General features: G+C 55.2%; 1 protein-coding gene across 1 annotated transcript; it reads left to right on the top strand.

Moving 5' to 3' along the window:
* Positions 1 to 16,953: 16,953 nt before the first annotated feature.
* On the top strand, positions 16,954 to 24,188 carry selenom (selenoprotein M). Its single transcript, XM_059987989.1, has 5 exons — positions 16,954 to 17,204; positions 17,313 to 17,348; positions 21,254 to 21,288; positions 21,798 to 21,876; positions 23,434 to 24,188. Exons 1-5 carry the CDS (start codon positions 17,088 to 17,090, stop codon positions 23,647 to 23,649), a joined length of 483 nt encoding a protein of 160 aa, XP_059843972.1. The 5' UTR covers positions 16,954 to 17,087; the 3' UTR covers positions 23,650 to 24,188.
* Positions 24,189 to 24,502: the final 314 nt, after the last annotated feature.

Below are 24,502 nucleotides of genomic sequence, written 5' to 3'. Positions count from 1 at the left end.
GCAGATCAGAACCCGGGTAGGGTAAACAGGATGTGGAGCAGGTCAGAACCCGGGCAGGGTAAACAGGATGCGGAGCAGATCGGAACCAAGGCAGGGTTATCAGGATGCAGAGCAGGTCGGAACCCGGGCAGGGTAAACAGGATGGGGAGCAGGTCAGAACCCAGGCGGGGTAAAGAGGATGTGGAGCTGGTCAGAACCCGGGCAGGGTAAACAGTGTGCGGAGCAGGTCAGAACCCGGGCAGGGTAAACTGGATGCGGAGCAGATGGGAACCCGGGCAGGGTAAACAGGATGCGGAGCAGGTCAGAACCCGGGCAGGGTAAACAGGATGCGGAGCAGATCGGAACCCGGGCAGGGTAAACAGGATGCGAAGCAGGTCAGAACCCGGGCAGGGTAAACAGGATGCGGAGCAGGTCGGAACCCGGGCAGGGTAAACAGGATGCAGAGCAGGTCGGAACCCGGGCAGGGTAAACAGGATGCGGAGCAGGTCGGAACCCGGGCAGGGTAAACAGGATGGGGAGCAGATGGGAACCAGGGCAGGGTAAACAGGATGTGGAGCAGGTCGGAACCCGGGCAGGGTAAACAGGATGCGGAGCAGATGGGAACCAGGGCAGGGTAAACAGGATGTGGAGCAGGTCAGAACCCGAGCAGGGTAAACAGGGTGCGGAGCAGGTCCGACCCCGGGCAGGGTAAACAGGATGTGGAGCAGGTCCGACCCCGGGCAGGGTAAACAGGATGGGGAGCAGATGGGAACCCGGGCAGGGTAAACAGGATGCGGAGCAGGTCGGAACCCGGGCAGGGTAAACAGGATGTGGAGCAGATCGGAACCCGGGCAGGGTAAACAGGATGTGGAGCAGGTCCGTCCCCGGGCAGGGTAAACAGGATGTGGAGCAGGTCCGACCCCGGGCAGGGTAAACAGGATGCAGAGCAGGTCGGAACCCGGGCAGGGTAAACTGGATGTGGAGCAGGTCCGACCCCGGGCAGGGTAAACAGGATGGGGAGCAGATGGGAACCAGGGCAGGGTAAACAGGATGCGGAGCAGATCAGAACCCGGGCAGGGTAAACAGGATGCGGAGCAGATCAGAACCCGGGCAGGGTAAACAGGATGCGGAGCAGATCAGAACCCGGGCAGGGTAAACAGGGTGCAGAGCAGGTCAGAACCCGAGCAGTGTGAACAGGATGCGGAGCAGGTCAGAACCCGGGCAGGGTAAACAGGATGCGGAGCAGATCAGAACCCGGGCAGGGTAAACAGGGTGCAGAGCAGGTCAGAACCCGGGCAGGATAAACAGGATGCGGAGCAGATCAGAACCCGGGCAGGGTAAACAGGATGCAGAGCAGATCAGAACCCGGGCAGGGTAAACAGGGTGCAGAGCAGGTCAGAACCCGGGCAGGATAAACAGGATGTGGAGCAGGTCAGAACCCGGGCAGGGTAAACGGGATGCGGAGCATATCAGAACCCGGGCAGGGTAAACAGGATGCAGAGCAGATCAGAACCCGGGCAGGGTAAACAGGGTGCAGAGCAGGTCAGAACCCGGGCAGGGTAAACAGGATGTGGAGCAGATCGGAACCAGGGCAGGGTAAACAGGATGCGGAGCAGGTCAGAACCCGGGCAGGGTAAACAGGATGCGGAGCAGGTCCGACCCCGGGCAGGGTAAACAGGATGCGGAGCAGTTCAGAACCCGGGCAGGGTAAACAGGATGCGGAGCAGGTCAGAACCCGGGCAGGGTAAACAGGATACAGAGCAGGTCAGAACCCGGGCAGGGTAAACAGGATGCGGAGCAGATCGGAACCAGGGCAGGGTAAACAGGATGTGGAGCAGGTCGGAACCCGGGCAGGGTAAACAGGATGCGGAGCAGATCGGAACCCGGGCAGGGTAAACAGGATACGGAGCAGATCGGAACCCGGGCAGGGTAAACAGGATGCGGAGCAGATCGGAACCCGGGCAGGGTAAACAGGATGCGGAGCAGATCGGAACCCGGGCAGGGTAAACAGGATACGGAGCAGATCGGAACCCGGGCAGGGTAAACAGGATGCGGAGCAGGTCAGAACCCGGGCAGGGTAAACAGGATGCGGAGCAGGTCCGACCCCGGCAGGGTAAACAGGATGCGGAGCAGATCAGAACCCGGGTAGGGTAAACAGGATGTGGAGCAGGTCAGAACCCGGGCAGGGTAAACAGGATGTGGAGCAGGTCGGAACCCGGGCAGGGTAAACAGGATGCGGAGCAGGTCCGACCCCGGCAGGGTAAACAGGATGCGGAGCAGATCAGAACCCGGGTAGGGTAAACAGGATGTGGAGCAGGTCAGAACCCGGGCAGGGTAAACAGGATGCGGAGCAGATCGGAACCCAGGCAGGGTTATCAGGATGCAGAGCAGGTCGGAACCCGGGCAGGGTAAACAGGATGGGGAGCAGGTCAGAACCCAGGCGGGGTAAAGAGGATGTGGAACTGGTCAGAACCCGGGCAGGGTAAACAGGATGCGGAGCAGGTCAGAACCCGGGCAGGGTAAACAGGATGCGGAGCAGGTCAGAACCCGGGCAGGGTAAACAGGATGCGGAGCAGGTCAGAACCCGGGCAGGGTAAACAGGATGCGGAGCAGGTCGGAACCCAGGCAGGGTAAACAGGATGCGGAGCAGATCAGAACCCGGGTAGGGTAAACAGGATGTGGAGCAGGTCAGAACCCGGGCAGGGTAAACAGGATGCGGAGCAGATCGGAACCAAGGCAGGGTAAACAGTGTGCGGAGCAGGTCAGAACCCGGGCAGGGTAAACAGGATGCGGAGCAGATCGGAACCCGGGCAGGGTAAACAGGATGCGGAGCAGATCGGAACCCGGGCAGGGTAAACAGGATGCGTAGTAGGTCAGAACCCGGGCAGGGTAAACTGGATGCGGAGCAGATGGGAACCCGGGCAGGGTAAACAGGATGCGGAGCAGGTCAGAACCCGGGCAGGGTAAACAGGATGCGGAGCAGATCGGAACCCGGGCAGGGTAAACAGGATGCGAAGCAGGTCAGAACCCGGGCAGGGTAAACAGGATGCAAAGCAGGTCAGAACCCGGGCAGGGTAAACAGGATGCGGAGCAGGTCGGAACCCGGGCAGGGTAAACAGGATGCAGAGCAGGTCGGAACCCGGGCAGGGTAAACAGGATGCGGAGCAGGTCGGAACCCGGGCAGGGTAAACAGGATGGGGAGCAGATGGGAACCAGGGCAGGGTAAACAGGATGCGGAGCAGGTCGGAACCCGGGCAGGGTAAACAGGATACGGAGCAGGTCAGAACCCGGGCAGGGTAAACAGGGTGCGGAGCAGGTCAGAACCCGGGCAGGGTAAACAGGATGCGGAGCAGGTCGGAACCCAGGCAGGGTAAACAGGATGCGGAGCAGGTCCGACCCCGGGCAGGGTAAACAGGATGCAGAGCAGGTCGGAACCCGGGCAGGGTAAACAGGATGCGGAGCAGATCGGAACCCGGGCAGGGTAAACTGGATGTGGAGCAGGTCCGACCCCGGGCAGGGTAAACAGGATGGGGAGCAGATGGGAACCAGGGCAGGGTAAACAGGATGCGGAGCAGATCAGAACCCGGGCAGGGTAAACAGGATGCGGAGCAGATCAGAACCCGGGCAGGGTAAACAGGATGCGGAGCAGATCAGAACCCGGGCAGGGTAAACAGGATGCGGAGCAGATCAGAACCCGGGCAGGGTAAACAGGGTGCAGAGCAGGTCAGAACCCGGGCAGGATAAACAGGATGCGGAGCAGATCAGAACCCGGGCAGGGTAAACAGGATGCGGAGCAGATCAGAACCCGGGCAGGGTAAACAGGGTGCAGAGCAGGTCAGAACCCGGGCAGGATAAACAGGATGCGGAGCAGGTCAGAACCCGGGCAGGGTAAACAGGATGCGGAGCATATCAGAACCCGGGCAGGGTAAACAGGATGCAGAGCAGATCAGAACCCGGGCAGGGTAAACAGGGTGCAGAGCAGGTCAGAACCCGGGCAGGGTAAACAGGATGCGGAGCATATCAGAACCCGGGCAGGGTAAACAGGATGCAGAGCAGATCAGAACCCGGGCAGGGTAAACAGGATGCGGAGCAGATCAGAACCCGGGTAGGGTAAACAGGATGTGGAGCAGGTCAGAACCCGGGCAGGGTAAACAGGATGCGGAGCAGATCGGAACCCAGGCAGGGTTATCAGGATGCAGAGCAGGTCGGTACCCGGGCAGGGTAAACAGGATGGGGAGCAGGTCAGAACCCAGGCGGGGTAAAGAGGATGTGGAGCTGGTCAGAACCCGGGCAGGGTAAACAGGGTGCGGAGCAGGTCAGAACCCGGGCAGGGTAAACAGGATGCGGAGCAGGTCGGAACCCAGGCAGGGTAAACAGGATGCGGAGCAGGTCCGACCCCGGCAGGGTAAACAGGATGCGGAGCAGATCAGAACCCGGGTAGGGTAAACAGGATGTGGAGCAGGTCAGAACCCGGGCAGGGTAAACAGGATGCGGAGCAGATCGGAACCAAGGCAGGGTTATCAGGATGCAGAGCAGGTCGGAACCCGGGCAGGGTAAACAGGATGGGGAGCACATCAGAACCCCGGCAGGGTAAACAGGATGCGGAGCAGGTCGGAACCCGGGCAGGGTAAACAGGATGCGGAGCAGGTCGGAACCCGGGCAGGGTAAACAGGATGCGGAGCAGGTCAGAACCCCGGCAGGGTAAACAGGATGCGGAGCAGGTCGGAACCCGGGCAGGGTAAACAGGATGCGAAGCAGGTCGGAACCCGGGCAGGGTAAACAGGATGCGGAGCAGGTCGGAACCCGGGCAGGGTAAACAGGATGCGGAGCAGGTCGGAACCCGGGCAGGGTAAACAGAATGCGGAGCAGGTCGGAACCCGGGCAGGGTAAACAGGATGCGGAGCAGGTCGGAACCCGGGCAGGGTAAACAGGATGCGGAGCAGGTCGGAACCCGGGCAGGGTAAACAGGATGCGGAGCAGGTCAGAACCCGGGCAGGGTAAACAGGGTGCGGAGCAGGTCAGAACCCGGGCAGGGTAAACGGGATGTGGAGCAGGTCAGAACCCGGGCAGGGTAAACAGGATGCAGAGCAGATCAGAACCCGGGCAGGGTAAACAGGATGCGGAGCAGATCAGAACCCGGGCAGGGTAAACAGGATGCGGAGCAGGTCAGAACCCGGGCAGGGTAAACAGGATGCGGAGCAGGTCGGAACCCAGGCAGGGTAAACAGGATGCGGAGCAGGTCGGAACCCGGGCAGGGTAAACAGGATGCGGAGCAGGTCGGAACCCGGGCAGGGTAAACAGGATGCGGAGCAGGTCAGAACCCCGGCAGGGTAAACAGGATGCGGAGCAGGTCGGAACCCGGGCAGGGTAAACAGGATGCGGAGCAGGTCGGAACCCGGGCAGGGTAAACAGGATGCGGAGCAGGTCAGAACCCGGGCAGGGTAAACAGGGTGCGGAGCAGGTCAGAACCCGGGTAGGGTAAACGGGATGTGGAGCAGGTCAGAACCCGGGCAGGGTAAACAGGATGCAGAGCAGATCAGAACCCGGGCAGGGTAAACAGGATGCGGAGCAGATCAGAACCCGGGCAGGGTAAACAGGATGCGGAGCAGATCAGAACCCGGGCAGGGTAAACAGGGTGCAGAGCAGGTCAGAACCCGGGCAGGATAAACAGGATGCGGAGCAGGTCAGAACCCGGGCAGGGTAAACAGGATGCGGAGCAGATCAGAACCCGGGCAGGGTAAACAGGGTGCAGAGCAGGTCAGAACCCGGGCAGGATAAACAGGATGCGGAGCAGATCAGAACCCGGGCAGGGTAAACAGGATGCAGAGCAGATCAGAACCCGGGCAGGGTAAACAGAATGCGGAGCAGGTCGGAACCCGGGCAGGGTAAACAGGATGCGGAGCAGGTCGGAACCCGGGCAGGGTAAACAGGATGCGGAGCAGGTCGGAACCCGGGCAGGGTAAACAGGATGCGGAGCAGGTCAGAACCCGGGCAGGGTAAACAGGGTGCGGAGCAGGTCAGAACCCGGGCAGGGTAAACGGGATGTGGAGCAGGTCAGAACCCGGGCAGGGTAAACAGGATGCAGAGCAGATCAGAACCCGGGCAGGGTAAACAGGATGCGGAGCAGATCAGAACCCGGGCAGGGTAAACAGGGTGCAGAGCAGATCGGAACCTGGGCAGGGTAAACAGGATGCGGAGCAGATCGGAACCTGGGCAGGGTAAACAGGATGCGGAGCAGATCGGAACCCGGGCAGGGTAAACAGGATGCGGAGCAGATCGGAACCCGGGCAGGGTAAACAGGATGCGGAGCAGATCAGAACCCGGGCAGGGTAAACAGGGTGCAGAGCAGGTCAGAACCCGGGCAGGATAAACAGGATGCGGAGCAGATCAGAACCCGGGCAGGGTAAACAGGATGCGGAGCAGATCAGAACCCGGGCAGGGTAAACGGGATGTGGAGCAGGTCAGAACCCGGGCAGGGTAAACAGGATGCGGAGCAGGTCAGAACCCGGGCAGGGTAAACAGGATGGGGTCAGATGGGAACCAGGGCAGGGTAAACAGGATGCGGAGCAGATCAGAACCCGGGCAGGGTAAACAGGGTGCAGAGCAGGTCAGAACCCGAGCAGGATAAACAGGATGCGGAGCAGGTCGGAACCCGGGCAGGGTAAACAGGATGCGGAGCAGGTCGGAACCCGGGCAGGGTAAACAGGATGTGGAGCAGGTCGGAACCCGGGCAGGGTAAACAGGATGCGGAGCAGGTCGGAACCCGGGCAGGGTAAACAGGATGCGGAGCAGATCAGAACCCGGGCAGGGTAAACAGGATACAGAGCAGGTCAGAACCCGGGCAGGGTAAACGGGATGTGGAGCAGGTCGGAACCCGGGCAGGGTAAACAGGATGCGGAGCAGGTCGGAACCCGGGCAGGGTAAACAGGATGCGGAGCAGATCAGAACCCGGGCCGGGTAAACAGGATGCAGAGCAGGTCAGAACCCGGGCAGGGTTATCAGGATGCAGAGCAGGTCGGAACCCGGGCAGGGTAAACAGGATGGGGAGCAGGTCGGAACCCAGGCGGGGTAAAGAGGATGTGGAGCTGGTCAGAACCCGGGCAGGGTAAACAGTGTGCGGAGCAGGTCAGAACCCGGGCAGGGTAAACAGGATGCGGAGCAGATCGGAACCCGGGCAGGGTAAACAGGATGCGGAGCAGATCGGAACCCGGGCAGGGTAAACAGGATGCGTAGTAGGTCAGAACCCGGGCAGGGTAAACTGGATGCGGAGCAGATGGGAACCCGGGCAGGGTAAACTGGATGCGGAGCAGATGGGAACCCGGGCAGGGTAAACAGGATGCGGAGCAGGTCAGAACCCGGGCAGGGTAAACAGGATGCGGAGCAGATCGGAACCCGGGCAGGGTAAACAGGATGCGAAGCGGGTCAGAACCCGGGCAGGGTAAACAGGATGCGGAGCAGGTCGGAACCCGGGCAGGGTAAACAGGATGCAGAGCAGGTCGGAACCCGGGCAGGGTAAACAGGATGCGGAGCAGGTCGGAACCCGGGCAGGGTAAACAGGATGGGGAGCAGATGGGAACCAGGGCAGGGTAAACAGGATGTGGAGCAGGTCGGAACCCGGGCAGGGTAAACAGGATGGGGAGCAGATGGGAACCAGGGCAGGGTAAACAGGATGCGGAGCAGGTCAGAACCCGAGCAGGGTAAACAGGATACGGAGCAGATCGGAACCCGGGCAGGGTAAACAGGATGTGGAGCAGGTCCGACCCCGGGCAGGGTAAACAGGATGGGGAGCAGATGGGAACCCGAGCAGGGTAAACAGGATGGGGAGCAGATGGGAACCCGGGCAGGGTAAACAGGATGGGGAGCAGATGGGAACCCGAGCAGGGTAAACAGGGTGCGGAGCAGGTCGGAACCCGGGCAGGGTAAACAGGATGTGGAGCAGGTCCGACCCCGGGCAGGGTAAACAGGATGGGGAGCAGATGGGAACCCGAGCAGGGTAAACAGGATGCGGAGCAGGTCCGACCCCGGGCAGGGTAAACAGGATGGGGAGCAGATGGGAACCCGGGCAGGGTAAACAGGATGCGGAGCAGGTCGGAACCCGGGCAGGGTAAACAGGATGTGGAGCAGGTCCGACCCCGGGCAGGGTAAACAGGATGGGGAGCAGATGGGAACCCGGGCAGGGTAAACAGGATGCGGAGCAGGTCGGAACCCGGGCAGGGTAAACAGGATGTGGAGCAGGTCCGTCCCCGGGCAGGGTAAACAGGATGTGGAGCAGGTCCGACCCCGGGCAGGGTAAACTGGATGTGGAGCAGGTCCGACCCCGGGCAGGGTAAACAGGATGGGGAGCAGATGGGAACCCGGGCAGGGTAAACAGGATGCGGAGCAGGTCGGAACCCGGGCAGGGTAAACAGGATGTGGAGCAGGTCCGTCCCCGGGCAGGGTAAACAGGATGTGGAGCAGGTCCGACCCCGGGCAGGGTAAACTGGATGTGGAGCAGGTCCGACCCCGGGCAGGGTAAACAGGATGCAGAGCAGATCAGAACCCGGGCAGGGTAAACAGGGTGCAGAGCAGGTCAGAACCCGGGCAGGATAAACAGGATGTGGAGCAGGTCAGAACCCGGGCAGGGTAAACGGGATGCGGAGCAGATCAGAACCCGGGCAGGGTAAACAGGATGCGGAGCAGGTTAGAACCCGGGCAGGGTAAACAGGATACGGAGCAGGTCCGACCCCGGGCAGGGTAAACAGGATGCGGAGCAGATCAGAACCCGGGCAGGGTAAACAGGATGCGGAGCAGGTCAGAACCCGGGCAGGGTAAACAGGATACAGAGCAGGTCAGAACCCGGGCAGGGTAAACAGGATGCGGAGCAGATCGGAACCAGGGCAGGGTAAACAGGATGTGGAGCAGGTCGGAACCCGGGCAGGGTAAACAGGATGCGGAGCAGGTCCGACCCCGGCAGGGTAAACAGGATGCGGAGCAGGTCCGACCCCGGCAGGGTAAACAGGATGCGGAGCAGATCAGAACCCGGGTAGGGTAAACAGGATGTGGAGCAGGTCAGAACCCGGGCAGGGTAAACAGGATGTGGAGCAGGTCGGAACCCGGGCAGGGTAAACAGGATGCGGAGCAGGTCCGACCCCGGCAGGGTAAACAGGATGCGGAGCAGATCAGAACCCGGGTAGGGTAAACAGGATGTGGAGCAGGTCAGAACCCGGGCAGGGTAAACAGGATGCGGAGCAGATCGGAACCCAGGCAGGGTTATCAGGATGCAGAGCAGGTCGGAACCCGGGCAGGGTAAACAGGATGGGGAGCAGGTCAGAACCCAGGCGGGGTAAAGAGGATGTGGAACTGGTCAGAACCCGGGCAGGGTAAACAGGATGCGGAGCAGGTCAGAACCCGGGCAGGGTAAACAGGATGCGGAGCAGGTCAGAACCCGGGCAGGGTAAACAGGATGCGGAGCAGGTCAGAACCCGGGCAGGGTAAACAGGATGCGGAGCAGGTCGGAACCCAGGCAGGGTAAACAGGATGCGGAGCAGGTCCGACCCCGGCAGGGTAAACAGGATGCGGAGCAGATCAGAACCCGGGTAGGGTAAACAGGATGTGGAGCAGGTCAGAACCCGGGCAGGGTAAACAGGATGCGGAGCAGATCGGAACCAAGGCAGGGTTATCAGGATGCAGAGCAGGTCGGAACCCGGGCAGGGTAAACAGGATGGGGAGCAGGTCAGAACCCAGGCGGGGTAAAGAGGATGTGGAGCTGGTCAGAACCCGGGCAGGGTAAACAGTGTGCGGAGCAGGTCAGAACCCGGGCAGGGTAAACAGGATGCGGAGCAGATCGGAACCCGGGCAGGGTAAACAGGATGCGGAGCAGATCGGAACCCGGGCAGGGTAAACAGGATGCGTAGTAGGTCAGAACCCGGGCAGGGTAAACTGGATGCGGAGCAGATGGGAACCCGGGCAGGGTAAACAGGATGCGGAGCAGGTCAGAACCCGGGCAGGGTAAACAGGATGCGGAGCAGATCGGAACCCGGGCAGGGTAAACAGGATGCGAAGCAGGTCAGAACCCGGGCAGGGTAAACAGGATGCAAAGCAGGTCAGAACCCGGGCAGGGTAAACAGGATGCGGAGCAGGTCGGAACCCGGGCAGGGTAAACAGGATGCGGAGCAGGTCGGAACCCGGGCAGGGTAAACAGGATGCGGAGCAGATCAGAACCCGGGCAGGGTAAACAGGATGCAGAGCAGGTCGGAACCCGGGCAGGGTAAACAGGATGCGGAGCAGGTCGGAACCCGGGCAGGGTAAACAGGATGGGGAGCAGATGGGAACCAGGGCAGGGTAAACAGGATGTGGAGCAGGTCGGAACCCGGGCAGGGTAAACAGGATGCGGAGCAGGTCAGAACCCGAGCAGGGTAAACAGGATACGGAGCAGGTCCGACCCCGGGCAGGGTAAACAGGATGCAGAGCAGGTCGGAACCCGGGCAGGGTAAACTGGATGTGGAGCAGGTCCGACCCCGGGCAGGGTAAACAGGATGGGGAGCAGATGGGAACCAGGGCAGGGTAAACAGGATGCGGAGCAGATCAGAACCCGGGCAGGGTAAACAGGATGCGGAGCAGATCAGAACCCGGGCAGGGTAAACAGGATGCGGAGCAGATCAGAACCCGGGCAGGGTAAACAGGGTGCAGAGCAGGTCAGAACCCGGGCAGGATAAACAGGATGCGGAGCAGATCAGAACCCGGGCAGGGTAAACAGGATGCGGAGCAGATCAGAACCCGGGCAGGGTAAACAGGATGCAGAGCAGATCAGAACCCGGGCAGGGTAAACAGGGTGCAGAGCAGGTCAGAACCCGGGCAGGGTAAACAGGATGCGGAGCATATCAGAACCCGGGCAGGGTAAACAGGATGCAGAGCAGATCAGAACCCGGGCAGGGTAAACAGGGTGCAGAGCAGGTCAGAACCCGGGCAGGGTAAACAGGGTGCAGAGCAGATCAGAACCCGGGCAGGGTAAACAGGATGCGGAGCACATCAGAACCCCGGCAGGGTAAACAGGATGCGGAGCAGGTCCGACCCCGGGCAGGGTAAACAGGATGCGGAGCAGATCAGAACCCGGGCAGGGTAAACAGGATGCGGAGCAGGTCAGAACCCGGGCAGGGTAAACAGGATGCGGAGCAGGTCAGAACCCGGGCAGGGTAAACAGGATGCGGAGCAGGTCAGAACCCGGGCAGGGTAAACAGGATGCGGAGCAGATCAGAACCCGGGCAGGGTAAACAGGATCCAGAGCAGATCGGAACCCCGGCAGGGTAAACAGGATGCGGAGCAGATCGGAACCCGGGCAGGGTAAACAGGATGCGGAGCAGATCGGAACCCGGGCAGGGTAAACAGGATGCGGAGCAGATCGGAACCCGGGCAGGGTAAACAGGATGCGGAGCAGATCGGAAACCGGGCAGGGTAAACAGGATGCGGAGCAGATCGGAACCCGGGCAGGGTAAACAGGATGCGGAGCAGATCGGAACCCGGGCAGGGTAAACAGGATGCGGAGCAGGTCGGAACCCAGGCAGGGTAAACAGGATGCGGAGCAGGTCCGACCCCGGCAGGGTAAACAGGATGCGGAGCAGATCAGAACCCGGGTAGGGTAAACAGGATGTGGAGCAGGTCAGAACCCGGGCAGGGTAAACAGGATGCGGAGCAGATCGGAACCCAGGCAGGGTTATCAGGATGCAGAGCAGGTCGGAACCCGGGCAGGGTAAACAGGATGCGGAGCAGGTACCGACCCCGGCAGGGTAAACAGGATGGGGAGCAGGTCAGAACCCAGGCGGGGTAAAGAGGATGTGGAGCTGGTCAGAACCCGGGCAGGGTAAACAGGGTGCGGAGCAGGTCAGAACCCGGGCAGGGTAAACAGGATGCGGAGCAGGTCGGAACCCAGGCAGGGTAAACAGGATGCGGAGCAGGTACCGACCCCGGCAGGGTAAACAGGATGCGGAGCAGATCAGAACCCGGGTAGGGTAAACAGGATGTGGAGCAGGTCAGAACCCAGGCGGGGTAAAGAGGATGTGGAGCTGGTCAGAACCCGGGCAGGGTAAACAGGGTGCGGAGCAGGTCAGAACCCGGGCAGGGTAAACAGGATGCGGAGCAGGTCGGAACCCAGGCAGGGTAAACAGGATGCGGAGCAGGTACCGACCCCGGCAGGGTAAACAGGATGCGGAGCAGATCAGAACCCGGGTAGGGTAAACAGGATGTGGAGCAGGTCAGAACCCGGGCAGGGTAAACAGGATGCGGAGCAGATCGGAACCCAGGCAGGGTTATCAGGATGCAGAGCAGGTCGGAACCCGGGCAGGGTAAACAGGATGGGGAGCAGGTCAGAACCCAGGCGGGGTAAAGAGGATGTGGAGCTGGTCAGAACCCGGGCAGGGTAAACAGTGTGCGGAGCAGGTCAGAACCCGGGCAGGGTAAACAGGATGCGGAGCAGATCGGAACCCGGGCAGGGTAAACAGGATGCGGAGCAGATCGGAACCCGGGCAGGGTAAACAGGATGCGTAGTAGGTCAGAACCCGGGCAGGGTAAACAGGATGCGGAGCAGGTCGGAACCCGGGCAGGGTAAACAGGATGCAGAGCAGGTCGGAACCCGGGCAGGGTAAACAGGATGCGGAGCAGGTCAGAACCCGGGCAGGGTAAACAGGATGCGGAGCAGGTCGGAACCCGGGCAGGGTAAACAGGGTGCAGAGCACGTCGGAACCCGGGCAGGGTAAACAGGATGCGGAGCAGATCGGAACCCGGGCAGGGTAAACAGGATGCGGAGTAGGTCAGAACCCGGGCAGGGTAAACAGGGTGCGGAGCAGGTCGGAACCCGGGCAGGGTAAACAGGGTGCGGAGCAGGTCGGAACCCGGGCAGGGTAAACAGGATGCGGAGCAGATCGGAACCCGGGCAGGGTAAACAGGGTGCAGAGCAGGTCAGAACCCGGGCAGGGTAAACAGGATGCAGAGCAGATCAGAACCCGGGCAGGGTAAACGGGATGTGGAGCAGGTCAGAACCCGGGCAGGGTAAACAGGATGCGGAGCAGGTCAGAACCCGGGCAGGGTAAACAGGATGCGGAGCAGATCGGAACCCAGGCAGGGTAAACAGGATGCAGAGCAGATCGGAACCCGGGCAGGGTAAACGGGATGTGGAGCAGGTCAGAACCCGGGCAGGGTAAACAGGATGCGGAGCAGGTCAGAACCCGGGCAGGGTAAACAGGATGCGGAGCAGATCAGATCCCCGGCAGGGTAAACAGGATGCGGAGCAGGTCAGAACCCGGGCAGTGTAAACAGGGTGCGGAGCAGATGGGAACCAGGGCAGGGTAAACAGGATGGGGAGCAGATGGGAACCAGGGCAGGGTAAACAGGATGCGGAGCAGGTCAGAACCCGGGCAGGATAAACAGGATGCGGAGCAGATCAGAACCCCGGCAGGGTAAACGGGATGTGGAGCAGATCAGAACCCGGGCAGGGTAAACAGGATGTGGAGCAGGTCAGAACCCGGGCAGGGTAAACAGGGTGCGGAGCAGATGGGAACCAGGGCAGGGTAAACAGGATGGGGAGCAGATGGGAACCCGGGCAGGGTAAACAGGATGCGGAGCAGGTCGGAACCCGGGCAGGGTAAACAGGATGTGGAGCAGGTCAGAACCCCGACAGGGTAAACAGGATGCGGAGCAGGTCGGAACCCGGGCAGGGTAAACAGGATGGGGAGCAGATGGGAACCCGGGCAGGGTAAACAGGATGCGGAGCAGATCGGAACCCGGGCAGGGTAAACAGGATGTGGAGCAGGTCCGACCCCGGGCAGGGTAAACAGGATGTGGAGCAGGTCGGAACCCGGGCAGGGTAAACAGGATGTGGAGCAGGTCGGAACCCGGGCAGGGTAAACTGGATGTGGAGCAGAGTATGGAGCCGGCAGAGAGCAGGATACAGAACAAAATGACCACCCGCGTGGTCTCAGTACCAAGGCCCCGTATAAACACCTGCAGCTGAATAGGCCACAGGTGTGCCTCCTTAAGCCAGGAGGATCCTAACTGGCTCAAGGGTGACGGGAGGGACAGCTGCAAGACCTGGAGTCCGGAGTCCGCGGACCAGATCAAAACCTGGAATACAGGCTCCGGACCAGACTGGATCCCGACATAGAGAGAGGGACAGCCCCTTTAGGATGCTGAAAGGGAGGACAGGGTGAGGAAAGATGTGTCTGGAGGTACCGTTGTGTTAAAGGTGGCAGAAATTGTTGAACATGGGAGCTACTAAAAGAGGGTGGGGCCCAAAAGAAATAAAATTAACATCATAGAGCCAGAGGACTACACCACAGAAAGAGGCCCTTTGGCTCCTCTAGTCTATATCATATTGTAACTATGCCTAGTCCCATCGATCTTCACTTGGACCATATCCCTACGTACTCCTCCAATCCGAATTTCTCTGAAATGTTGCAAGGGGGTGCAGGATGGACCTTGGCAGCAAAAGTGATGGAATTATAGGCAAGTGAAGGAGCAGGGATTAGGTGGCCTGGTTCAAGGAGGAAATGAAGGGTCCTCAGACCATCATTGTGTATGTTTGGTGTGTCGAGGGATTGGAAGTTTGTGGTGAAGATAAGCTCTTTGTGACCAGGAAGCTAGCAATCGAGTCAGTTAAGTCAACAGAGGCGTCACAGATGTAAGTAGGAAAAGACCACAGACCATAAGACATAGGAGTAGAATGAGGCCATTCAGCCCATTGAGTCGGATTTTCCATTCCATCGTGGCTGATTTATTATCCCTCTCAACCCTGTTCTCCTGCCTTTTCACCATAACATTTGACATATTTACCAATCAATCTCTGCTTTAAACATACCCAATGACTTGGCCTCCACAACGGTCTGGTAGCAATGAATTCCACAAATTCACCACACTCTGGCAAAGAAATTTCTCCTCATCTCCTTTCTGAGGCTGTGCCCTCTGGTCCTAGACCCCCTCGCTATAGGGAACATCCTCTCCACATCCACTCTATCTAGGCCCCTCAATATTTGGTATGTTTCAGTGAAATCCTCCCTCATTCTTCTAAAAAGACTGGACAAGGGAACAAATAATATTCGAGGAAGGAAGAATGAGTTTGTGAGACAGTAACAAGTTGAGACAATGGATCTGAAGGAAGATGGGCTGGAGCAGAGTGATCCTGCTTGTGGATATCAGGTAAGAGGTAGAACTGAGTTGTGCAAGAACGGGGAGATTGATGCTCGGAGTGTAAAGGGATATCTCCAGTTAAAGTGAGGTCAGTGACTAGCTGGGAGACAATATCAAGGCATGAGGAGATGTTGGAGAGCTGGCATTCAGTCCCTTCAAAGCAGATTGCAGATGTCTTTGAAGAGATCCGTCCAATAGGTTTTGGCTGCCTTTGTCTCCTGGAGGAGTCCACCCGTGTTATTGGGTCTCAATGGCACAAAATTGTGGGTGGCTTTTACAGAACTGACGAGCGCACATACAGTGTACAAAAGCAGTCAGCAAGTTCCTGGGCCTCCCGTGCTCTCTCCGACCTCTGGCTAATTGTTTTTCTACTTTTGTGTGTCCGTACACTTGTTCCTTTTGTCTTGATCTACCAGCCCAGGAACACTGTATGCTTGCTCCTTCTTCTAGTCGATCTTATCGAACTGAGCCTGCTTTTTTCTCTCTGGTGGGGTTCATGAGCTGTGGGCCCAGCCCCTCCTGGCAACTGGGAGTTGACAAGCTCTCCAATGTGTTGTTTGAGAAGGACTTACTTTCCAGAGTTTCTGAGAGCATCTTCAATAATCTTCTTGTGGTAACGCTTTAGTTGCCACTAAAACCTTAGGGCCAGGTTTTGGTTCCTTTGGGGAGGTGGGTCAGCTTCATCTAAAGCTTCCTGTTTGGATCAGTAACATTGGAGTGAGCTGGGGTGGGAAGAAACATAGAAACCCTACAGCACAATACAGGCCCTTCGACCCACAAAGTTGTCCCGAACACGTCCCTACCTTAGAAATTACTAGGCTTACCTATAGCCCTCTATTTTTCTAAACTCCGTGTACCTATCCAAAAGTCTCTTAAAAGACCCCATCGTATCTGCCTCCACCACTGTTGCTGGCAGGTGATTCCACGCACTCACCACTCTCTGAGTAAAAAAAAACTTACCCCTGACATCCACTCTGTACCTACTCCCCAGCACCTTATTCTCGGGCTAGCCATCTCAGCCCTGGGGAAAAGCCTCTGATTATCCACACAATCAGTGCCTCTCATCATCTTATACACCTCTTTCAGGGCACCTCTCATCCTCCATCACTCCAAGGAGAAAAGGCCGAGTTCACTCAACCTGCTTTCGTAGGGCATGCTCCCCAATCCAGGTAAATCTCCTCTGCACCCTTTCTATGGCTTCCACATCCTTCCTGTAGAGAGGTGACCAGAACTGAGTGCAGTACTCCCAGTGGGGTCAGGTGCTTGTTAATTCCACGGATCATCACTTCAGTGCTGGTCTGGCTCATTCTGTGAGGACAGTATTCCTAGAACAGGCAGAACAGACACACACACACACACACACACACACACACACACACACACACACACACACACACACACACACACACACACACACAGATAGATAGACAGACACACACACACTTTCAGACGGCAGCCCTTGCCCTTGGAAGGTGCTGTTTGTAGGTGAGGGGACTGGATGTTTCGGGTGGTGAACGGGGAAGTGCCCTAGCCGCCTGCTTGGTGCTGGACGGAGTTTAGCAGCCGTACTCGTCCCGGCAAGTGCATAGTAATCCATCATTCTCCTGGCTTGTGGATGGTGGGGGCGTTTATATTTTTTTGGGAGGTGCGAGCGCGGTCAAAAGGCGATTTACTTAAGCCCACAATACTGATCACTCCCTTTCATTCAACCAGGAAAACCAGAAGCAAGTTGAGGAACCGTTCAGTCCCTTTCCATCGGCAAGAGCCCAGGTTGCGCTCAGCTCGCTTGTGTTTTACCGATGTGGATTTAGCGAGACCGCTCTGCGGGTGGGTGGGAGGTGAGTGTCCCTGCGTGTCACACGGAGCCTCGCCCACTTTACCGACCTCCCCTTTCATGCAGAGTCTCGGTCTCCGCCTCCAGCCCGCAGCCCGAGACCGACGTGGCAGCCTCGCCGATGCTTACCCCCGCTGCCACCATGCTTGCCGTCGCCCTTCTGGGGCTCTTCCAGGCGGCGTCCTGCTACAAGCTCGACTTCGAGAAGCTGCCGGGACTGGCTCGGGGCAGAGTGGAGGTAACGGAGCGGGGTGGTTGTAGAGCGCAGACACCAGAGTCTCTCTGAGTGACCCACTCTGCCCGAGATGTTCAAATAGTGTGACAATTTTTTTTCTCCGTTTTACAGACCTGCGGAGGATGACAGCTGAGTGTCCTCCCGGAGGTGAGTAAAAACTTCCCCTATTACTTCCAGAAAACAGTCAAGGTCTCTTGTAGAATCTTTAACGAGATTTGAAGACGTTAGTCATTCTAACTCGTTCTCAGCGATGGGCAACGGGACAGTCCCATGCCCCAATCCGTTGGCTGTTTTAGGGTATTGGGTTGGTTTTAATAAATAAGAGATTAGCTCTTGCTTCAGGCTTGGATCGACGAGTCAGGTGGCGGAGAGCCTGCGTCCAGGTCAGACGCCCCTTCGTGCGGCCGATGCGCGACAAACTGGGGCTCGGGGCGGCCAAAGGATGTGGCTCAGGGGAGCTTTATAGCTGCGGTTTCCACTGCGTTAACTCTTTACAATAAAGTTTCCCAACGGTGTCCAGAGCATTGACTAACTTGCTGAGTTGACCTTAGAAATTTGAAGGAATTTAGATAGGAAAGGAGGCACACGAAACTCCAGAATACAGATGGAGATAATTTAACCAACTCTCAGAAACATGATGACGCACCCAGAATGTTGTGGTGATTGATCCTGGAGGAATGGGTGACTGAGCTCGGCTCCTTTAATATTTTATACCGTCGTTATAAACCAGCCATAATTATTACCAATTTCTCAGTGTTTGAGAAGTTCCAGCACTCAGTTCTCCTGTCAATTTGCCTGTGGCTGACACAGTCAAAAGAAAATCTGCAGACGCTGGAAATCCAAAGCAACACACACAAAGTGCTGGAGGAACTCAGCCGGCCAGGCAGCTTCTGTGGAAAAGAGTATAGTCGATGTTTCCGGCCAAAACCTTTCAGCAGGACCGGTGGAGAAAAAGATGAGGGGTCAGAGTTAGAAGGGGAGGGGAGGAAAAACGCCAGGTGATAGGTAAAACCGGGAGGGGTGAAGTTCCGAGCTGGGAAGTTGATTGGTGAAAGAGATGCAGTGCTGGAGAAGGGGGATTCTGATAAGAGAGGGCAGAAGGTGTCGGGTCTCTTTGAGCCCTTCAATAGATACGATAGTTATAAATCCTTTGTATTTGCAGGACTGGAGGACTTGAGTTACAGGGAATGATTGAATGATTAACTTTATTCCTTGGAGCACAGGAGTTTGAGGGAAGATTTGATAGGTATACAAAATTATGAGGGATACAGATAAGCTAAATGCAAGCGGGCTTTTTCCACTGAGGTTGGATGGGACTACAGCTAGAGGTCATGGGTTGGGGTGAAAGGGGAAAAGTTTAAGGGGAACATGAGGGTGATGAGAGTGTGGAATGAGCGGCCAACACAAGGGGTGCATGTGAGCTTAATTTCAATGTTTAAGAGAAGTTTGGATAGGGATATGGATGGCTATAGTCTGGGTGCAGATTGATGGGCGGAGGCAGTTTAAATTGTTTGGCATGGACTAGATGGGCTGAAGGGCCTGTTTCTGTGCTGTACTTTTCTATGAGTGTCCTTTCAGTTAATTTTGCCTTTTGAAAAATGTTCTGAAGAGTTATTTCTGTAGCGGATTGCTTAGCGTAGGAGCAACTCACACAAAATGCAGGAGGAATTTGTCAAGTCAGGCAGCATCCATGGAGAGGAATAAACCGTTGATATAACGGACCAAGAACTTTTATCAGGACATCCTGATGAAGATGATTAATGATGTTCCACAAATGCTCCGTAGATGCTGCCTGGCCCGCTGAGTTCCTCCAGCGTATTGTGTTTGTTGCTTAAGATTTCCAACATCTGTGGAATCTGCTGTGGCTCTGCTTAATGTAGGACTTGGTCACCATTTTGCATTGAGTCACCTTTTGTTGTTGGTGACACCAACAATGATGGAGCAGCTCTCAACCTCAATGCCTGGTTTCTGTCTTAATGATGACTTCTAAAATGCTAAAACTTCACCAAACTTCTAAAACTTTGACAAAGTTCTATAGATGTGTGGTGGAGAGTATATTGACTGGTTGCATCAGAGTCTGATATGACTAGAAAAACCTACAAAAAGTGGTGAATACAGCCCAGTCCATCACGGGTAAAACCCTCCCCACCAATGAGCATATTTACATGGAGCAGAGTTGCAGGAAAGCAGCATCCATCATCAGGGACCCCCATCATCCTGGTCATGCTTCCTTCTCGTTGCTACCATCAGGAAGGGGGTACAGGAGGCTTGGGGTCCACACCACCAGATTCAGGAAAGTTACTACCCCTCAACCATCAGGTTGTTGAATTAGAGGAGATAACTTCACTTGCCCCAACTCTGAACTGCTGCCAGAAGCTTTGGACTCACTACCAAAGACTCTTCATCTCACGTTTTTGATATTTATTGCTTTTGTATTATTATTTCTATTTTTCTTTTTGTGTTTGCACAGTTTGTTTTTTGCCCTGTTCCACACTCACAGGAATGAATTCTTTCCTACTGAGAACACTCTCACCTAGCTCCTGGCTCCTACACCATTTCCCTTGATTGCCATAACCTCCTTCACCATGTAGTTGTGAGCTCCAGTATACTGAATTGCTTAGAAAGGTCATGAATAAACCGATGTCATAAAGTGCGAGGCAGAAACATGCTGAGAGTACTGTGGGGGGACAGTGACGTGACTGATCATTCCTCTGGATTTTTGGTTGTGGGTCCACGTCTGGGTTCTTGGGTATCAATATCTCTGAGGGTCTATCCTGGCCCCAACATATCAGTGCAGCTACAAAGAAGCCACGATAGTGGCTATATTCCATTGAGAGTTTGAGGAGATTTGGTGCATCACCATCTGGTACGGGGGGTTGCTTCTGCACAGGATTAAAATAAGCTGCAGAGTTGTAAACTTAGCTCCTTCATGGGCAGTAGCCTTCCCAGCACCCAGGCCTTCTTTCAGGAGCAATGCCTCAAATAGACGGCATCCACCATTAAGGACCCCTTCACCCAGGTCATGCCTAGTTCTCACTGCTACCATCAGGGAGGAGGTGCAGGAGCCTGAAGGCACACACTCAGCGATTCAGGAAGTTTCTTCCCCTCTGCCATCCGATTTCTGAATGGACATTGAACCCATGAACACCACTTCACTACTTTTATTCCTATTTTTGCACTACTTATTTAACTATATATTTACTGTAATTCATGGTTTTTCTATTAGTATTTCTGCTGCCACAAAGACAACAGATTTCACAACATATGCCAGTAATATTAAACCTGATTCTGTAACTTGCAAGGTTTCCTGACAGCACCGAATTAAAGTGGCTCTGTAATATTTCAACACTGTCGTTGAACTGGGTGGCGGCCAAAAAGCGAGGAGATGGTAGATTGACTAGAAGGGTGGCCTTGTCCTGTACCCAGTTGGCTTCAGCACTGTAATCAGTATTTCTATTGCCTTTAATATCTGCAGTGATCAATTGCATGAAAGAATAGTTCCACATGTTATAATAAGCACTCTGAACACCATTCCCCTCCCCCAATTTACAAAATTTCAAATACCATTCATTCATGCTGAATGAACACTTTCAGGTTGTTCTAGACTCTCCGATCCAGGAGCTGCAGCAACAACGCGATCACAATTCCCTGCCAACGGGCACTCATTGCAAGCTCGAGAACAGTTAGCCCTGTGTGATCCTCTGTTACTGAGAGAGCCACTGTCACACTTTTACAACCCGTATTAAAACACCGCAGACAGTCAGCCCATTGGTGCGAGGCTGGTGGAGAGCTACGATTAGTTACCTCGAGGCTGTGTCGCCTCTAATGACAGTATCATGATACCAACTGCTCTATAGATTGCAATAACGTGTTGCAAAAAGTCCCAGAGGCCACCTCGTTAACTCTGGAAGAGAGAGGACTCAAATGTAAGAGAATATTAATTTTTGAAAAAAGTTTTCTCGAACAGAGGAAGGATATTTTTCTGTGAACAATTGATTTGACTTGGTTGGACACTAACAAGTTCTGTTCTATTTTGCTTTTCCGGTTCACAGGTGAAAGCTTTCGTTAATGAAGACTTGCCTCTTTAGTATCCTTTTGAGAAACTAGGGATATATATATATATATATATATATATATATATATAAAGATATCATTAACATGACAACAGATGTTGTCATGTGGAAATGTTAGCCCTCCCGGCCCACTTGAGCTGCTACTCTCTGTCTCCACTCCCTGCAGCGACCTGCCAGGTTTGGCTCATTCTGACAGCGTGTAGTTCATCCTGTGAGATGGGATAGGAGGTGGCAGTGGACAGAAGACAAAGCTTCTGATTGGTGGGTGGGAGAGTGGGTTGTTGTGATTGGAGGGTTGTCACTAACCAGGCTGAGATTAAACTAATCCATGGACCCTGGGGCTGGGATGATATATTGCTCATGGTAATTGTTTGGGGTGTTTTAGATCTGGTCACCTATCCTCACCTGATGGTAATTGTTGGGCAGAAATGTACAAAGAGGTGGTGTTTGGCTGGAAATCACTCCTGTGCGAACCCAGTGTCTGTGTTCCTGAAGGTTCAAACTTTCCTGACCTCCTATAAAGTCACAATCTGGTGTTGAAGTATATCCCAGGAGCGAACCCCGTGCTCCTTCTGTTCAACCGCAACCTCGAAGAACTAGATGTAAGACTATCTCTAATTTGACATTGTTGTGATTTTTCATTTTGTGATGGGTACCGATAACGTTGCCACAAATTGTGCTTTGGCCAGGTACAACTCAAGGTTAGTTTTCCCCCTCCAACCCCCCAACTTAGCACAATAAAATGCTGCAGCCACTCACCATAGATCAGAATCCTCCCCATCAACCCTTCATTCCCAACGTCTGTCCCATGGCGACTCAGATTGATGATCACCCTGGGCTGTGGAGCTCAGCACCTCCTTGGATAAGTCAGGAGGTGAAACAACTAATCCACCCTGGTATGTTTTAGGAAAGGGCACCAGAGAGAGGGAGAGATTCCTGGAGATAGATGAAGCATTGGGAATGGTGTTTTGAGGCTTCCCATGGATAAAGGAGTAGTCCAGTAGCTGGAGGCAGGTATTGGATGAAGCTCAACCCAGCCTCAGACAGGAGGATCTCTCTGCACTTGGTGTCCATGTGGGTCTGAATGACATTTCTTGACCAATCACCACATTCATAACCTAGCGTTGACTTACTTCCCTGGAGTGGACCCTGAGCTTATTCTCTTGAACTACGCTTACCAGGAACTGGATGTAAGAAATCGATTGGTTCACATAATTCCTTTATTTCTGATCATTTAAGTGAGTTGCGGCTTGTGAATGGAACAGATTGAATTTTGCACCCAGTGTTGAGGGTTGTGTATGCCTGGGCTTCTCGGCAATAGTTATCTACAAAATAAAGTGCAGATTCTGTTCCAGTAGAGACTGCCTGAGGCACAGCTCGTTAAACGGATATGAAAATAGCCATAAACACGAGAAAGTCTGCAGATGCTGGGAATCCAGAGCAACACACACAGAGTGCTGGAGGGACTCAGCAGGTCAGGCAGCATCTGTGGAAATGAATAAACAGTCAACATTTTGGGCGGAGACCCTTCAGGCAGAGAAGAAAGGGGAAAGCTGCCAGAATAAAAAGGCAGGGCAGGGGACAGAGGATAGCCAGAAGGTGAAGGGTGAAGCCAGGTGGGTGGGAAAGGTAAAGGGCGAGAGAAAAAGGATTCTGATAGGAAAGGAGAGGGGACCATGGGAGAAAGATAAGGAGACAGGGGTCTGGGGGAAAGTAATGGGCAGGTGAGAAGAGATATAAGTTCAGAGTGGGGAATACAGGGGAAGGAGAAATTTGTTTACTGGAAGGAGCCGTAGAAAAGTATAGCACATCTAGTCCATGCCAAAACCACTTACACTCCATCGACCACTGCCCTCCATATCCCTGCTTTCCGTGTACCTATCCAAACTTCTCTAAAATGTTGAAATCGAGTTTGCCTGGACAATTTGTGCTGGCAGCTCGTTCAACACTCTGACGACAGGAGAGATGGATATTCGTGCCATCAGGTTGGAATGCAAGGTGTTGCTCCTCCACCCTGAGGGTGGCCTCACTTAGGCACAGGAAGGGGCCATGGGCTGACGTAGACAGCAGCTCGAGCAGCATTCTGTGTCGCAGTCGTGCATGTGGTCCTGAATATTCTCAAATCTGCTCGGGTTCAGATCTTTCTCTTGTCTCCGCAGCGAATAAACTTGATGCCCATGACCAGGAGCGAGATCAATGAACTACTGCAGAAACTGGGCTTTTACAAGAAGGAGAGTGCCAATGCCCCAGTGCCCCCTGAATTTCTCCACGCACCAATGGCAGGCAGACCTGACAGCCAGCCTGCAGCCAAACCTGTTCAAGAAGTTATGACTGAGAAACAGGATGAGCTTGACGAGATGAAGCAAGATTTGTAACTGATGGTTGAAATGTTATTGCCTTGTCTGGTAATCAGAGGGCAAGAACAGGTGGATTGTAAATGGTGCTTGTTTTGAGTGGAGGCTTTGGTTCCCATTACTAACTATCTACCTGCTGTCAACACACACAAAAGGCTGGAGGAATTCAACAGGTCAGTCAGTAGCATCTATGTCGGGGGTTCCCAACCATTTCGGTGCCATGGACCGATCTAAGGGGTCTGTGGATCCCAGGCTAGGAATCCCCTGATCTTTGGGAAGGAATAAACAGTCAATGTTTTGGGCCAAGACAGCTCTTCAGGACTTGTTGGTTTTTAAATCTGACATGTCTAGTGGCAGGTGAGTGGGGGAAATTGAAATAAGTCTCCCATTCATGGGCATATTGTATATTTTACCTGGCCTGGAAACCTTGTTAATTGCGGGTGGATTTTGTTTGGTTGGGTTACTTGGGTCAGATGTTCATGGAATTATCTCGAGCAGTTTCTTTTTGTTCCTTTTCATGCTTTATGGTGCATCAAGTGGCTTTTTTTACTGTTTTCTTAGCATTTGTCTGTTTTTACGAGGCCAAGTTGCTAGCTGGACAGTCGGCCCAGCACAGATGGAAAATGTGCAAGGAGCTGGCCAGATTCAAACCTGGGACCATTTGCCTCCAAGTCTGGTGCTGATGCCACTCACCACCAGCTGGCTAACATCTCAAGCAGCAGGATTGATTAATTGCTCCGAAGGATCTTCCTTGGTCTGTGCCCTACGATCTGCTGTGGGAAAACTGAATACCCTACAATGTCTCAATGAGGCTCTAAGATTTGCAAATTGGCTGGCTCCCACCTCTAGTCCAGGTGTGTGTAAAAATTACCTG

This window comes from Hypanus sabinus, chromosome 13 (genome assembly GCF_030144855.1).
Source record: "Hypanus sabinus isolate sHypSab1 chromosome 13, sHypSab1.hap1, whole genome shotgun sequence".
NCBI lineage: Eukaryota > Metazoa > Chordata > Chondrichthyes > Myliobatiformes > Dasyatidae > Hypanus > Hypanus sabinus.
The sequence above is the reverse complement of the archived record's forward strand: the minus strand, read 5'-3'. Positions and strand labels throughout refer to the sequence as shown.